Consider the following 16677-nt stretch of genomic DNA (forward strand, 5'->3'; position numbering starts at 1 on the left):
CTAAGTTTACTTGCATGCTAGTTCATTCTGACCTATTAGAGGGCCTATAGTATTTTTGAATGAACTCTGTTTGGTCTCTTATTGTCATCCTATGATTATGCATGTTCTCCATACAGAATGTTATGTTGGGAAGTGTGTAACATAGTGGTAATGTAGAAGATTACAAATGACTGACAGAATCCGCAGACTTAACATTCACTAAGTTCAATTCATTGACTTCATTGACACAAAGGAATATTTAAAGGGGGCAGGGTTGTCCTGGTTGCACAAATCCTATTTAAATATAAAAAGTCACAAACAGTGATAATACTGAGCGCTGTACCCCTAGAGTCTAGAGAATGACGTCAGAAAGGGCTGTTTAACGTTCACCATATTGTCGTCTCGCGAGGGTTGAAGTGGTTACCAAGGTACCGGGCACGCGGCGTCTTCCAAACCTGCAAATGGCCCAGGCTGACCAATGGGAAGAAAACCCGACCGTACCAAAGGGAGGTGGATTTAAGGGGTGGTCTCTTTTAAATAAACTATAATGCAAAAGGAACAAAGCGTTTCAGAGTCCTTTAAACGGCCAGTTAAACATAATTATTTAAACAACAGTTAAACAACATAATTTGAAGGTTGTTTCATAAGCATACAAAGCGCAGGTGTAGATGTTACATTTTGGTCGGTTGGAGGTCATTAATGGTGCCAGCCGCGCCAACATTGAAAGTTTTTGTGAAAGTGGACACAATTTGACGTCGATAAGCCGATTCAACCCGTTCATGTGTCCACAAGTTACTGCTACGACACCCGGAGATAAATACACCGACCGCCCAAACGAGCCGTGGACACGGGTGAGTAGGCCTCTGAAGTGAAAGTGGCGGTGTGAATAAAACGGGCGACTTTTCTCGTGACTCTAAGGTTTTTTATTAAGCTGACGCTAAATGAACGGAGCAAAACAAAGCACGCATTACGCGTTATTTCGCTGCCCCTCACAGTTGGTCGACGCTAACGTGAAGTATTTTCTCAGAAATGTAACGTTTACAGTGTAGGAGAGTATTTTGACATCACAGAATTTAACTAACGTTACAAGATTGGTTCCGTTTCGTAGCAGGGGTAGCCCGATAGTTAGCTGTGCTCCATTGTTGTGCAGCATAGTCATTTACATGACTGAGGTACTGTTTTCCGCTGGCTGGTTCGTGACTCCGACCCTCAGCGAGATGATCACTCCCCATTCAGCCCGCCGAAGATCTCTAATCTGTCTCAGGCCACCTCCTGCAAAGGTGTATTCCACTGGGGAGGTGATGTTGGGAAATCAGGCTGGTTTCCACAGGAAGCTGTAAGGAAGATGTGACACAACATGACCCCTGTTGCATAAAAAGAGGAAGTCCACTTGAGCACTATCGGATATGATTAATGGTCCCTTCATCAGAGGAAGGAGTAGAGGCCAGATGGAGCTGCTCTGACTGAATCACATGGCCCTCTCTAGTAGACTGGTTGCATTATCTTTGAGTACGGGGTCGTCCTAAAAAGTCAGGGCCTTTAACCAGATGATGTGAATCAAGTTATGTTCTATTTCATCTTTGCTTAAAGGTTTATGGTCACACACCTTATAATCTGAATGATTGTCCATGACTGTCTGGACCTTGTCTCCTTTGATTGAAATTCATTCGGCTGAGTTACTGCGCCATCCTCACATAAAGGAGACCGCACATACACACCTGCCCGGGAGGTGTGTAAGAGCAACAAACAAACCACCTTGAAATTCCCCGTCTTGATCATTCCCAGGCCAGGAATGTGCAGACTGCCGTGTAGAGAAGTCTGGTTGTTTGCCAGCATAGGGTCTTTTTAAAAAAATGTTATGGGCCCCTTCAGAGTGAGTGCTCATCTTGGGGGGAAAAACAACACATCCAGTCCACTGACCCGATTGCTTATATCGTAATTGAAAAAGCATAATGCTATTGAAACGAACGTTCAGAGCAGAGTGCACAGAGTGTGTTTGTGATGTCTGGAAAGAAGCTTATGGTGGGTTTTAGTTGAAGACAAGGGGCCCACCAACCACAACCCACTAGTGCTCTAACATCCGTGGTATCAGAGCAGGAGACTGGCTTCTGCTTATGTAACACACTTGGAGGATGTTCCTCATTCAACTCCACTGGTAGCACAGCCTTTTGTCTAATTCAGGAGCTTGGCTCCGCAGCTCTGCAATGCTGGTGGGCAAAATTATTCTTAAAACTCATGCTTAAATACTTCTGAATAACTCTAAAGTGAAGCCAGAATTTGAATGGGATGAATACAAGTAATGTAATTCTTTTAATTCTAATTATGTTAATTGATAATAGAAATAATACATCGCTAAAAATGTTACGATTTTTAGACAATGGTTTTGTCAGTTTTGAGACATGTTGACTTGAACTAGAGCTCGGACCATCAGAATTTTAAAAGGAATCGCAACTATTTTGATAATCTTAATTTATAAAGTGTTTATATCCCTAAACACACATAACCCATTTGTTAAATGTGAGGATTTGCTGCTTTTTTTGCTCTTGGTGGGGACGGATATTTTTTGAGACAATTTATGGTCAAGTCAATCATCATCACGTATTTAATAACTTTTTGTCTCTTCATTCTCTCCGTTTGTTCCTCCTGTTTCTAACTTCTCTGTATTTTGGTCGTAGCGGTGTGGCTGTAGCTGTCAATGACTAAGATGTAGATATCAGCCGCTGTGATGTTGCTTAACAATGCGCCCGCCCTGGAGGGACACTTTACATCAGCCAGCTGTGACGCAACACCAGAGGGGACGGTCTCTATTTCCTCTCGGCTCATCCAGGCGGCTCTGTGTGACACCAACGTTGCTATTTGCTGGAAAATGTCATATTTGTTTGACCAAACCGTCATACCATCACAATGAAGAGCCAGATAAAGGTATAGGATAGGATAGGTGACACGCGGCAGATTTGGTGAGGAGTTGTGTCAGTGGGTGCCACAATCCGATCCCAAAGTGTTTGAGTGACTCAGAGGCTTCAGTTCACACACTTACTCATTGGCTGCTGCCAAAGTGTTGCGTTGTTTTGCCAAATGCGTCAATTTAAACCTGACAGGAAGAGAAACAACACAGTCTCTCTCTAGTATCCTGTCTGTCTCCCCGTCCGTCTCCCTGTCCCTCTGTCCTGTGCCGCTGCCTAGTATTTAACATGTTAATTATAAAGGGGTGCAGCACTGGAGTCAGATGGCATGCACATGCACAGGGGATTCACAGGAAATGAAACGTGCATGTGCTAGAAACATTTAAAAGAGCAATCGTACATGGGACAACAACTTTCTTTTCCTCATGCTGTGTCTGCTGGGCTGTCCTCTGATGTGCACGGAGGCACCTCCATTGGTGCTCGGGGCTTTAACTTGATTTCAGCGAATTCTCTTGCTAGGCTTCAAAGTCAGGTCAAGCTTCATCTGGCCTAAATATCCTAGACAGCAGGAGGCACGTGACTGGAGCTCCCGTCTGTCATTGGTCCTTTGGTGCTCTCGCTTTGGGCCGGTCTTCCCCTGAGGAATGAGGTCAGTGTGACTCCTGCTGTGTCTGTGACTGTACCAAACTGTGGAGGTCAGCAGCTCAAGACTTATGCGTCGTTGCACCGGCGACCGACGTCCAGCTCGACGAGAGGCGCCGCTGAGAGAAGGAGCATGCGTGATGCAAGAGTCCCGTAAAGCCCTTTGTTGTTTTTTCTTTAACGCAGTTGTCATGACTGGCCCCCTCCATGAGCTGAATGTTCTAAGGGGCGGCTGGAGTAAATCAGTCTTCCACTGATCTGCTTACTCTGTTGAATGTAGGAGGGCATGAGGTGTTGCCGCTTCAAGACGCCCGCACGCACAGATTGAGTCATTACTCATAACTAGGAAGCAGGCGGCTCAGCCTGAATCAACGATGCCTGCATACACACAGTATCTGGTTTAGTGACTTTTTGTGTGTCCACGTCTCTTTGCCCGTCCTCAGTCCCCGTGGCTGTTTGGAGGTCGTCATTTAGCAACCATTGTTAACCCTGCCCCCCATCACACTGGACCCAATGACCTACTAACCAGAGAGCTCAAACAAACAGCTTTCAGCGAGCCTGCGTTGTTGTGTCACATCAGGATCACCTCTAGTATGCTGTCTTCAGGTAGCGGCAGGCTCGCTGCACGGACCACACGGCTCACGTGTTCACCACAAGAGACTCGCAGGGGTCGAAAATATTCTGTTGCAAGTTTCAATAGACCATGTTTTAACGTGACACACACTTTACAGGCGAGACAATGCTCTTAGACATTTATCTATCTGCCAAGTGTCATTAATATTATGTTTGATAATATTTAGCACGCCGGCTGCATTCATTGCACCTCCCTTGAACATTTGCACTCTCGGTCATGTGTGGCAGGAATGAATTTCCATTCCCTTGGTCCAGCTCTGTGATTTATTGTGTTGATGTATTGATGAAGTCCTAACAAAGAACCCCTATTGAGGGACTAAATGGTACCTTGAAGCTATCTCCAGTGAGTCCCGCAACTGGACGTGCAATACCAGCTGACTGTAGGGCCGCTCTGCTGCAGAGGAGATGAGTTTTTTGGGGAGAGCAGACATGGTGTACGTTGAAATCTCAACTGGCCACAACGCATTGTATACTACGCACATGACCCTAATCTTGTTTTGCTCTGCATAAGACGTTGTATCTTTGTGTGCCAGGTGGTAGTTTTGGGGGGGGGGGGGGGGGACATGTCCATCTAGTGAAGAGGTTATCTAGTTTTCTTCGGGGGCACAGAGAGATTCATCGTATTTACATAGAACGCAGTCTGCTGCCGAGCTCTCTGCTTCGTTTATCTGCTGCATTCGATTTAAAGAAGGGGTCAAGGGCTTTGAAACCAGTCACATGGCGCCCTAAAGAACTCTGTTTAAACAAGCCCAAAATATTTGCTTGTGTCTGTTTGCAGCCCGTATGAGGATGTGAAAGTCAACACCCGTTGCACGTCCACAGGGCCCGATAAGAAGTCCCTCTTGCAATTTGAATTTCAACCGCCGTTTGTTACCAGTCGCAAACTGATCCTGGGCAAATTCAAGACAATGAATTGGAAATGTGAGCCGACGCTTCCGCAGTCCGGCCGCCATTACAAAGAAGTCTCTTGATCCTTCTTCTCAGTTTAATATCTTTCTCCACCAGCTGGATGTTGCAGGGCGATGGGGACCGGCCTGCTCGGGCATGCCACTGGTGTGATCGGAGCAGTAACGTGAGATGTCGGCCTGCACTGTCCCTGCATTCGTGGAATGTGTGTGTGGGAGTAAACAAGCGTATGATTTTTAGTATGAGAGAAAGGAGCTCAAGTTGCAGTAGGGTTATAGCCCTCTCCCACTGTCACTATTACAAGAGGTTTCCTGATGATGAATCTGAGAGAAGAGTTACAGGCTTAGAGCTAACCGTGTGTTTAATTAACATCCAGCGGGTGCCAATATACGGCTCTCGTCGTTATGTGGGTAAGTGAGCTTGTTAGTGCATCATGGATCAGAGTATTTGGCCAAATGAGAAGGCACCACACATTCTCACTAATACTCTTAATCCGCCTTCCTCCTTCGTGTCTCGGAGCGACGGTGTGTGTTCTCATGGAGGTGCTTTACCACACAACAGGGTATCGTGTCACAAATGGTTCCCTGCGCCAGAATATTGCGTTGCTTTCAATGGATGTAAGAGTTGGACGTGAGAGAGGACGAAGGTAAGAATTATGAAGCCAGAATCGAGGTGAAGCAGTAAAGAGGGAGGAAATCCATCTCTGTGGAGAAAAGTAAATGTTCTGCCAAAGAGCAGAATAGACACATGAGATGATGAATGTGTGATTATCTCCCCGATCCATGTAAGGAAGGGATAAAGGCAGGGAGGAGGAGGCCGTGTGATTGATGTGTTAACACAGAGGTGGAGAAGGTGTTGGAATTTGTTGACCCAGCTGAAAGGTTTATTGTCCCGTCCCATTTTTTTTTTTTTTTGGACTTCATAGATGGCTTTTTCCTTCTACGAAAAGGGAGTTGGTGTGTGTGTGGTGACAGATTGTATACATGTATTTAGTGTGCGTCTGTGTGCGTGCACCACAGGGAGGTGGGTCTGCACCCCGCCCTGCTGACTCCTTTAAATAAGCACCTCTGTGTGTCTGTTTGGACTGTGAAGAGCAAGTCACGGTGTGCAGGAAGTGGAAAAAAAAACACTTGAATGGAAACAAGTGCAATTGCTCTGTATTAATTTATGTGCGACGAGGCAGGAATACTCTGGAGGTATTCCAGTAGTTGAAGCTGCTCCTGAACCCCTTTTTGGAAGGCCCTAATGACAGGATATCCCTGGCTCCGCCCCCTTCATAATCATTATCCTTTTCTTTCATCCACCATACCGTATGTTATCCCACTTCCCGTCCCTGACTTTCTCATTTACTAGAATACATTGTTTATTATCTCTGATGAATCTATTGGACAGGAAAGGCTAATATTATCTGGAATAACTAGAGGAAGTCTGTGTTTTTTTTGGATGCTGGGCCGCAGTAATACGGTAAATCCAACACAACGCAGTCAATTAATGTTTAGGAGTTTATCTGCTTTCATCCACTGCCATAAATATTTTCTAAGGAAATATGTCTTAGTCGCCAGCTTACTGGAAGCTCCTTGGACTCCAGCAGCAACCAGTCTCCCAGCACAAACGCCTGGGCCAAACGAGAATAAGAACTCTTCTGTAAAGACATCGTCCGCTTTTCCTCTCTCTGCCAGTCTTTGAACACATTGTGTAACGACTGGTTCAGAAAAAGCCAGCCCAATTTAAGCTTACAAATGTGATAATTCATCAAAAACATTTTACTACCTGTCTCATTTAAAATCTTTCCCCAATAGAGCGTTATGCAGATGCTGTGAAGTAACATTCGATCCTGTGCTCCTCAGCGCAACTGAGATCAGTAGTCACATGACCAAAGTTCGGTCAAACCTCGACTGATCTGCAGGTGTCTGAAGACCGTGATGAGAGGACTTCTTAAGATTCAGGGGGCTATGTGGTATGCCCCTCTAACATAGACTCCATAATATACATGTCTGAATAAACTAAGTGACAATTTCTCTGTAATATATGGCTGCAATCTTTGTGAGTCAGTCAACCTATTGATTAACAGATAAATCAATGCAGCTGAAGTGATCCATCTGCTCAAGTGCAGACTAGTCCAAATATGTTGGCAGGAAAGATGCATTTTGTTTTGTTGTGTAGAGACATAAGCAGGTTTAAAAAAAAAAGAGCAATAACAATATACTTCTTGGCTCTAAAGTGAATTGTTTTCGCCATGGTGATCGCTGTTGACACTTTACCCCTCTTCCTGTACCACCACCCCCTCCGTGTGGTTTCCTGCATTACGGGGGCCGCTGCTATATCCACTGGTGGAAATGGCACTTGGGAAGAGTGACAGGGTAATGAGAAAGTGTCGGGAACATCACGTGACAACGAGGGGGGGGGGGGGAACGTCGTGCTCTCTCTTCCCGCTTCTCCAGCGGGGGGGCGGAGTCGTCCCCGGCAGCAGCAGCAGGAGGAGGAAAGCATATGAGCAGAGGAGCCAACAGAGCTCAGGTTAGTGCTGGTTTGGCTGGCAGACGCACAGGAGCACCGGCTCTGAACCTGTGATTCGGCTCTCTGGTCTCCCTGCGTGACTCGTATACATCATGTAAGTAATCTTTACCTCCTGTTCATGTTAATGTGTCATTAATGAGTTAAGCCCTTTGTGGCATGTTTACTTTGGAAACCGCAACATCGCAATGGAAATGCTGTATTAGGATACAAACAGCCATCGGTCTCGCCTTGCTCGTCCCGGAGGTGGAATGCCCAAATCCAAAAATATTGTTCTTGATTTAAAACATTTGGCAGCTTCAGCCGTTGGACTGTTTTCATTCCGTCTGCCCCCCCCCCCCCCCCCCCCCCCCCCCCTCAGTTGTAACGGCGTGAGAAACAGCATAGTGAATGTGTCCTACCTCCAACCACTTTCACGTGGATGTCTCATTTCAAGCAGCTAACGGGAGCGTTGCAAGTTCAGGTATCAATACTATAGCGATACAACTACAGCTATACTTCTGGGATGTTATAAATATGGAGGAATTTGTTGTGTTCCCTTTCCTGGTTTGTGTGTATATGTGTTACTACAGCAGACTGTTGTCTAATACTGTACCATAACCACTCTTTGTTGCCGTACCTCTCTCTGTTGAGCTAATCTGAGATTATAACAGGCGCAGGAAGAGTTCAGTTTGTCCAGTGTGTTGGTACTTGTGAGTGTGTGTAATTGTCAGGGCACACAAGTGAAACACTCCCTGCATTCAAGCCACCGGTGAGGCCTCGCTATTGATGCGACTGCGTGTGTGTGTGTGTGCGCGCGTGTGTGTGTGGGACCTTGGACAGCAGTATGTGATTGCGTACAGGCCTGTGCGTCTCTGGAATGTGTTCATCACCACGTTGAGGTGAGGTGGGGGTTGTTTGCCTTCAGTCACCATTGCAGCATGGTGTTATGCTCTGTGGGTGCATGTGACTGTGAAGGTATTCACCTCTTTGGTATCTTTTTAATGCAGGTGGCATGTCATTTCTTTTGTGTGCATTTGAGTCTGCACACGTATCTGTGTCATTTGTGCATGTTACCCAGCTTCAGGCCAGTGATCCAAACACTCACACCAGCAATTACATTCTCCCACATGAGGATCGGTTTGAGGGATATCTTTGCAGTTTCCATAATCGGCAGAAGATTCCTTTCCCTCTCTCGGGGCTCAGTAATGCCAGAATGCCTACGGGCTTTGTAAACCTCACTCGTTACCGGTGCAGGGAGGAAAAATAATCACACATCTTATCATTCAAAATATCTCAACTACAACAACCTTAAGTGACCTTTTCTTGCTGCCTTCCGTCATTCAGGATGTACCTCAAAACGTTGGTATGATTCTGGAAAGAAGACTGAACACCGTATAACTTCGTCCACCTTGCTGCACCAACTTTTGAACGGTTCCTCTATCACAATTTTCTAATATAGAGTAGATGAAAACGTCTTTGTTATATCACATATTGAATGAGTTTGTCTATTTCATGTGATTTAATAATATATTTGCATTAGCTGGCAAGTGAAGTTTCCCTAAGGGAAGACTTAGCCACCTGCTCTCCATTGATTACCGAGTCGGTCACAACTCTCTTCCTGAGACAGACACACACACACACACACACAGAAATGAGGATGTTGACATCTGTGGATGCACAGCTTATGACAGGATCTGATTGGACCCCTCCTCTCCCCACCCACGGGTGTACTTGTGCATGGATGTGTTTGCGCATGTGACCTCAGGAAACAGACGGTGATGGGTAGAGGTAGGAGGGGGGGGTTTCGGGGTCAAGGGTACAGCAACAGGGCCGCACAAAGATGCTGTAAAAACTGTGTGCTTATGGTCCAGTGGTTGTCTAGACCTCGGTGCGTAGAAGTGTTTCATAACCGCTTCAGTCATGCATGTCTCTACCCAGCTGTGCTGTCTTCAGTAGGAAATGAGCAGCGCCGCTAGCTGCACGGCTCTGTGTGCGGAGGCCCGGGCAGTAATGGTTGCATCTTGCGGTGCTCGCCTCTCCATCTTCATTAGCGGTCTCTGGAGATGCCCTAAATCAGCCTGCAGGACACATGACCGATAACCTTTTGAACTCTGCCCCTTTAAGCCTTTCATTGACTCACAAACTGAATCTGGGGTGTCCCAGCGTCGTGATGGGCCAGGGCTTATGTTCGACCTTTTAGTACCCAGGTTTTTTTGTATTGAGTTTTCATTCATCCAGAAGATACAGGGAAGATGGTTAACTGAGCTCATTTAGCCTGCAGTGGGATTAGTGTTCATCACGTCGTGGGACGGTTATACAACGGTCCTCCCGTCTCAACTTCCTCTATTTCCTGTCTCTGCGATGCACTCCACTGCTCCTGAAGCCAAGACAACACATGGTTCAATAACTTTGTTTGTGTGACATTTTTGTTATATTAACTTCCCTTGACTTGATGATAATGTTCTCTGCTAAGTTAGTGTGCTAATGTTAGCAATTGACTTCAAGCATGACTACAGCGTTGTTAGAACTATTTGTCCTTAAGACTGAATCGCTGCCATGAACATGTCTGTAGCTGACACGTGACCTCTCTATCTCTGTATTTACTGCATATACCTGCATAATCTATAATATTTAGTTAGCATATGGATGTCATGATGATATACTCCAGGAAAAGCGCACCATTATTTGTTTTTAAAAAAAAAAACGCTTTTCCATTTTCTATCATTTGTACGGTTACGTAATCATTCTTTGTGACCCATGTATGTGGTCATAGTTGGTGTCATGGATCTGAAAAACGCTATTGTTGTTTATAAGCAGTAGTTAGATTGAGTCAGGGTAAGGTCATACGCCAGTGTGTGGTTCCTCTTGCCAGTGCATTGTGCACAGGCCTCGTGGTCCAGCAGCCCAGGAACAGACGGGCCCCGGTCCTGGTGAAGTGGCGTCGACCTGCTGGTCACTCGGTCACCGGCAAACACTCCAAAGGATTTCCGGCTGTGAAATGCATCACTGCTTCCTGGGATGAACCCTCTGACTAACCCACCACATCTCTCTCTCTCTCTCTCTCTTGTTCAGAAACTAGTGAATCCCTTTCAGCGTATTGAAAGCTGGACCAAACCTCTGATGATTGGCGAGTCAAATCGCTCCCAGTCATGGGCTCTCCTGTAATTAGTCTCAAGCAGCTCGGGAGGTAGTTGCCCGTATATTCAGCTGTGGTGGAAAACACCGTCATCCTTTCCTTTCAGCTGGAGGTCCCTCTGCCCCCCCCCTCCCGTCTGCGGCCCCTCGGGTCACAGAGATCCAGAGATAGTACGCGTTGATCCCTGTGTTCTTTCTAAGGTATCAGCCACTCGCTGACCCACTATGACACCAAACCTCTCTTGGTCCCAAACAGCAGACAAACCCCCAAAACAATGTTTCCTCACTCAGCAATATTTTGCGGTTGGAAACCCGAGCGTAAAGCGGCAGTCGGATTCAAAACAACGCCGTGGTTAGCATGTGAGGATCGAACCGAGCAAGTTTCCATCGTGGGACAGAAACATAATTCCTCTTTTTTCCTTCTTTTTTACCGACGTCAGCTGTTAACTGCAGTACAGAACATAGATGGAAAGTTGGGAAAGCAAGACTGACGTTTTGTTTCCCCTTGGAAGTTATTCTTAACTGACAGATACAGACACACACACACACGTCGTGTGTGTGTGCGGCAGTCTGAGGATCACGGAGACTTTGATGATGTCGTCATCATCATCGTCTTCTGCACGTCTCTTGGGGTTCTGTCTTTGCAACTAAAACTAAGTGCACAATCCCAGCTTTCTTTGCCTAGAAGAGGTTATCTCTCTCTCCGATCACTTTCTCCATTGTGCTCATTTTTTTTGATCTTCTGAAGGTTTTCCCGAAGAGGCTTTTGCGCTGAATGTTTGTGAATCATTATTTTGTGTGATGCAAATGTGTTTGTAATTTAAGCGCTACTATTTTGGTTCGTCAAACAGTGGAGATGAAAGCAGAGAGTGTGTGACTGTTTGTGCACATCTGTGAGTCTTCAAGCTCTTGCAGTTCCTGAGAACAAATGTGTGTCTGTTTGTGTGTGTCTCTCCAAACATAAGCTGTCATGATCACTTTTGCTCTTTCTCTCTGCCGCTGGTCTCTTTCTCTCTGCTGTTCAGTGATGAGAAGGGGGATGGGGGGGGGGGGAAAACAGGGTCACGTGTTGAAGACGGCTATAAAAAGACTAATTAAAAATGTGCAATAGATATGTTGGAGGTGAGGAGGAGGGAAACGGGGTGTGATGTAACGTCACAGTGAAACACTGTAAAGGACACAAAGCAGCCTGGGAGGGATGAGCAGGGTTGAGGGTGGAGGGGGAGGGGGTTCTACACCATTGTTTTTTTTGGGGAAGTTTGAGCCAAAAGGCAAAAATGACATTGTTCTGAATTCCTAAAACTCAGAAAGAGAAGTGTGTGTGTGTCACAAGCACCAGTTAAAGGTGGAAATGCAGATTTGCTCACACTTGGAATGAGTCCATTGTTTACCGTGCGTCTGTCCCACACGTTGTCTTCGTCCGTGCAGAGGACAGGGGGGGGGGGACAGACAAAGCGCTCAAGCAGAGGAACAGTTGCGCCGGCTTTCGGTGTTTTCGTTGCACCCCGCTGAGCATAAGATTGCAGCTGTTTTTGCCCGTTGTTCTCCCCTCTCTCCCTTTCCCTCTCCCCCCTTTCTCCCTTTCAAAGAATTTTCATTTGAATGAAAACCCTGCCTCTGTGTTTTGTTGTGCTCCGAGGGGAGGGGAGCGGTGGGTCCAATTGGTCAAAACCCTTAGGAGGAGGACCAATGCAAGCGTACCTCCCACCTCCCCCTGGCCCACCGAGGCTCTCAGCCTGTCGTGTGATTGGGCGGCTGGGAGGAGCCAGACTCTGTATTAAAGCTTGTCCCGTCTGCTCCACTTCAGTGTTGAAGAGAGTCCCCCCGTCAGCCGGAGAACACTCCGTGTGTGTGTGTGTGTGTGTGTGTGTGTACATACATATCTGTGTGGATGCTTTTGTTCAGGACAGCCGGGTGGATAACTGAGACTCTTTTTAACCCTCTCCAGGACCGTGGAGCCCTCCATCTGAGCAGCGGGACAGATTCTCCCCCCCCCCCCGTGTCAGTGGCCAGCTGGAAGGGTTTGACACTCGAGCCGCTCAGAGATTGTGAGCTGCAAGGCTGTCGCGTTGCCGGCTCATCTGCCCGGACCCCCATTTCGGATTAAAGAGTTCCCCATTGACTCGACTGTGGCTGACCGGTGACCCCCGATCTGCTACTGAAACCCCCTCCCGCCCCTCCTTCCGGGTCACCGGCGAGCTTAATAGAGGTGGTCTGGCCCGGACCTGATGTGGAATTTGCCCCCGACTGACCCCGTCCCAGAAGTAGCCTTTCACTGAGTGGACTTGGTGGAGAGGAAGGATAAAAGAGCAAGAGGGGGGCGTCAGGGAAGAAAAGGAGGAAGATACGGAGAGAAGTGGGAGCCGCAGCACAGCGACCGGTAAGGAAGTTTAAGGGGGGAGGTGGGGAGGAAAGTGGGAAGAAAAGAGAGGTTACAAAAGACCTCTATTCTTGAGCATAGGGAGGACATTTGGGAGCCCCCCCCCCTGTTTGTCTGTAGTCTAACTTGTGTGCAGCTGTAAACTGGTTTTTGTTCTTTTTTTCGTTCTAATAACCTTTTGACTGATGGAGAATGTTTTTCCGTCCTTCCGCCAGTTCCTCAAGGATGCCGGTGGAGACCCTGCGGCCATCAGACGGTCGCCTGGCCGGGGGCCCCTTCACCTCCTCCATGCCCTTCAGGATACTCCACAAGGGCCCCGACTACTTCCGCCGGCAGGCCGAGCCGGGCGCCCGCAAGCTGAGCGCCGTGGAGCGCCTGGAGGCCGACAAGGCCAAGTACGTGAAGAGCCAGCAGGTGGCCCTCACCCGCCAGGCCCCCATCAAAGCACCCGTCATCCGCAAGCCCCTGGTTCCCCCGGGGATGCTGCCGCAGTGCCAGACAAGCACTCCCCCCGCCCGCAAAGTTGTCCGCTGCCCGGCCGATGTGGAGAACGGGGGAGGGAGGGACGGACTGGGGTGGAGGCGAGGACCTGCTCTTAACTTGGATATTCTGAACAATCTTATCAATGATGTATGCGTTGGCCCAATGCCCTGCTCCCAGTCCTCTTCCTCCACCTCCCCCTCCTCTTCGTCCCCCTCATCGGGGGCCAAGAGCATCGGCAGTAGCCTGTCTGCAGAGCAAGAGAGGAGCAACCGGCTGCTCAACAACCTCAAGCCGCTGAATCACGGCACCGTCAACTCGTCGTCCACCTCCTCCTGCACTTCCTCTCCACTCAACAACAACCTCCGGACCCCCGCGGCAGAGCCCGCCCGCCGCCCGCCCCCTGTTCCCGCGCGAGCGCCCCGCGTTGGGGCGCCAGCTCCCCACATCTCCCCGAACTCGGTGACGGTGCGCAGGGTGGACGTTCGGCCTCTGGCTGCGATGAGGAAGCCTCAGAGGGTCCTGCTGCAGCCCCAACTCCGGCCCAGACAGACTGCCCAGGGCCAGGTCGCACACCCCCAGGGCCCGCCCCCGCCACCCCCCGCGGCCTCGCAGAACCAGCTCCTCACCCCTCCCAAAGCCCTGCCCTGCCCTCCAGTCTACCTGCCCCCCAGCCCCATGCTGGGCCGAACCAGCATGATCCCGCCGGCCTCCCCCGCGTTCACCCGCATATCAAACGCCAGCTCCAAGGGCTCCGCCCGCAAGCACCCGGCGCTGCACCGCTCCAAGTCGGACCTGAGCGACCGTTACTCGCGCGCCACCGCCGACCTGGAGCGCTTCTTCAACTACTGCGGGCTGGACCCGGGGGAGGTGGAGGGCATGGGGGGAGTGGAGCGCTTCACAAGGGCCAACTCTGACATTGTGTCTGTCTCCAAGCTGCGCAGCGTCAGCACGCCCAGCTCCGAGGGCGGGGACGAAGACGGCGACGAGGGCCGGCCGAGGGCCGGAGAGCAGGAAGACGACGGGGCCGCCCGGGCCAACGAACGGGTCCCCTACGGCATATCCGTCATCGAGAGGAACGCTCGGGTCATCAAGTGGCTGTACGGCATCCGCCAGGCACGGGACACGAACAGCGGCGTGTCGAACGTGTAGACTAACCACGACCTTTGGCGTGTGCTGCGCTCGTGTCTGAAGAAGGGAGGAGCGCCCCTTTGGCTGCCTTTATGTCACGTTCAAGAAATATTCCCGGGGTGACGCTTGTTCTCGGAGTCACACATCAGTGATTGTTTTTGGGGGCTGCAAGTCAGGACTGCTTCCCTGCAGGACTAAACGGACCATACGTCCTCCTTTCTTCACTTGATCCTGTATACGAAAGCAATAATAGACTGAAGGCAGAGGAACATTTTGTTTGTGGTTCCTCATGTTTCGGTACTGTGTGTGTGTGTGTGTCACAAAGCCAGTGGAACTCTCCTGCAAACTGCTGGAGGAAGAGAACCATGTTGATACTGTGAAACTTCATTTACAAAAAGCTTCCGTAAAAAAAAAAAGAAAAAAAGACAACTTTGGGCTGTAAGACTGTTATTATACACATTTCTGTCAGCATGCGAGTGAAGCGTTTTGTACACATTCATTTTAAGGTTTTCGTCGGGCGGACAAAGCGCAAAGCTTTCACGCCGACAATCGTGTGTGTGTGTGTGTGTGTGTGTGTGTGTGTGTGTGTGTGTGTGTGTGTGTGTGTGTGTGTGTGTGTGTGTGTGTGTGTGTGTGTGTGTGTGTGTGTGTGTGTGTGTGTGTGTGTGTGAGAGAGACACACACGTGGTCTCACAACCTACATTATGCTGCACTGATGCAGAGCAGACAAAAACCTGTTTACGACGTATGTCTCAGCATGTGTGAGGATGCTTTGGAAGTAAATGCAGCGTGAAAGTGGAGAGAAAATCAAAAGGCAGGGAGAAGAGAAGGGGAAAAAAAGATTCTATCACGACTCCGAAAGTGTCTCAGGAAGATGCACTTGCCATACAAACAAATATATGGACCAATATTTATTTGGAAAATCTTAACTTAATGTATTTTTTAATATTGGACAACTTGATGTACAGAATTCAATCTCCGATCCGAAGTGCAATCTGATCACATCTACCACAAATATAGTGTAGGGACATACAGGGTCACTTTTTAAAACCACACAGATACCGAAGCAGGTCAAAGAAAGCAACGCCATCGTGTATTTATTCCACTTCCTGTTCGTCAAAGTGGGAGCGAGGGAGGAAGTCCCTCCTGTGTCTACTTCCCCCTTTTTAACGTATCAGCACATGGAGCGGGAGCGTCCTCCTCGTAGTGCTCACAGGGGGCTGTCGATGCCCAAAGAATCTTCAAGTGAGGGATCCAAATGATTTACATTGGTGTATTTCTTACCCATGAATAAAAACAAAACAATTGTTAAACTTGTTGTTTTTTTTTTCTCTCATTGTTCTCTGGTCTTTGGAGTTGTCTAAAAACCCAAATCTCTGGTTCTTGTTAAGTACTCCTCATAAAGTCGCTATAACAACTCTTATGGCAGCTGGCTGTGATTTCGCCCCCCCCCCCACCCCCTCAAATCGCTCCCCCAGCACCTCCCTAACCCGGTGTCAGACCTCTTTCTCCTCATAAAAGAGAAGCACTGCTCAATTAAACAGCGCTGTGAGTTCAGGTGAAGGAGGATTAGAGGAACACCCGTGGGTGGAGAGAGCGGTTTGACCTCGTCTGGGCCTAGAAGGTCACAGGTCACGCTGCGCGGCTCTTTGCAGATCATTATTTTATTTGATGCTGACTAGTTTGTAGCTCCTTCACGTTTAGTTACGTCTGGTCTGACATTTCCCATGATGCCACTTCAGAGTTCATGTTTCCAACCACCATTAGCCTGGTAAACATCAAGGTTCTCACTCCAACATTTAGGCTTTCCCTGTGTGAGTGGCCCCGCGCCTCCTTCGGGACCTGCGACCTCTCCGCTGTGGCCTCCTCGCCTGTCAACAATCACAGCGCCCTTCGCATCATGACATCATCGCACAAGGCCTTGGTTTACTGCTCTCCCAAGGTCCTACATGGATGTGGGTGGCCAGAGGACTGCAGGAGTGTGGGTGTGGG

At 48.6% G+C, this 16677-nt stretch overlaps 1 protein-coding gene across 2 annotated transcripts; it reads left to right on the forward strand.

Annotated features, from left to right (window-relative positions):
- Positions 1–495: 495 nt before the first annotated feature.
- Positions 496–16103, forward strand: wu:fa11c10 (protein FAM110B). Of its 2 annotated transcripts, none has more exons than XM_037480711.2 (3): positions 496–830; positions 12643–13074; positions 13290–16103. In XM_037480711.2, the coding sequence occupies exon 3, from the start codon at positions 13300–13302 to the stop codon at positions 14704–14706; it is 1407 nt and encodes a 468-aa protein (XP_037336608.2). In that variant the 5' UTR covers positions 496–830; positions 12643–13074; positions 13290–13299; the 3' UTR covers positions 14707–16103. The 2 variants fall into 2 exon arrangements, with proteins under 2 accessions (XP_037336608.2, XP_037336607.2); XM_037480710.2 differs by lacking the exon at positions 496–830 and adding an exon at positions 7529–7674.
- The last annotated feature ends 574 nt before the right edge of the window (positions 16104–16677 follow it).

Source organism: Pungitius pungitius, chromosome 1 (genome assembly GCF_949316345.1).
Source record: "Pungitius pungitius chromosome 1, fPunPun2.1, whole genome shotgun sequence".
Classification (NCBI taxonomy): Eukaryota; Metazoa; Chordata; class Actinopteri; order Perciformes; family Gasterosteidae; genus Pungitius; species Pungitius pungitius.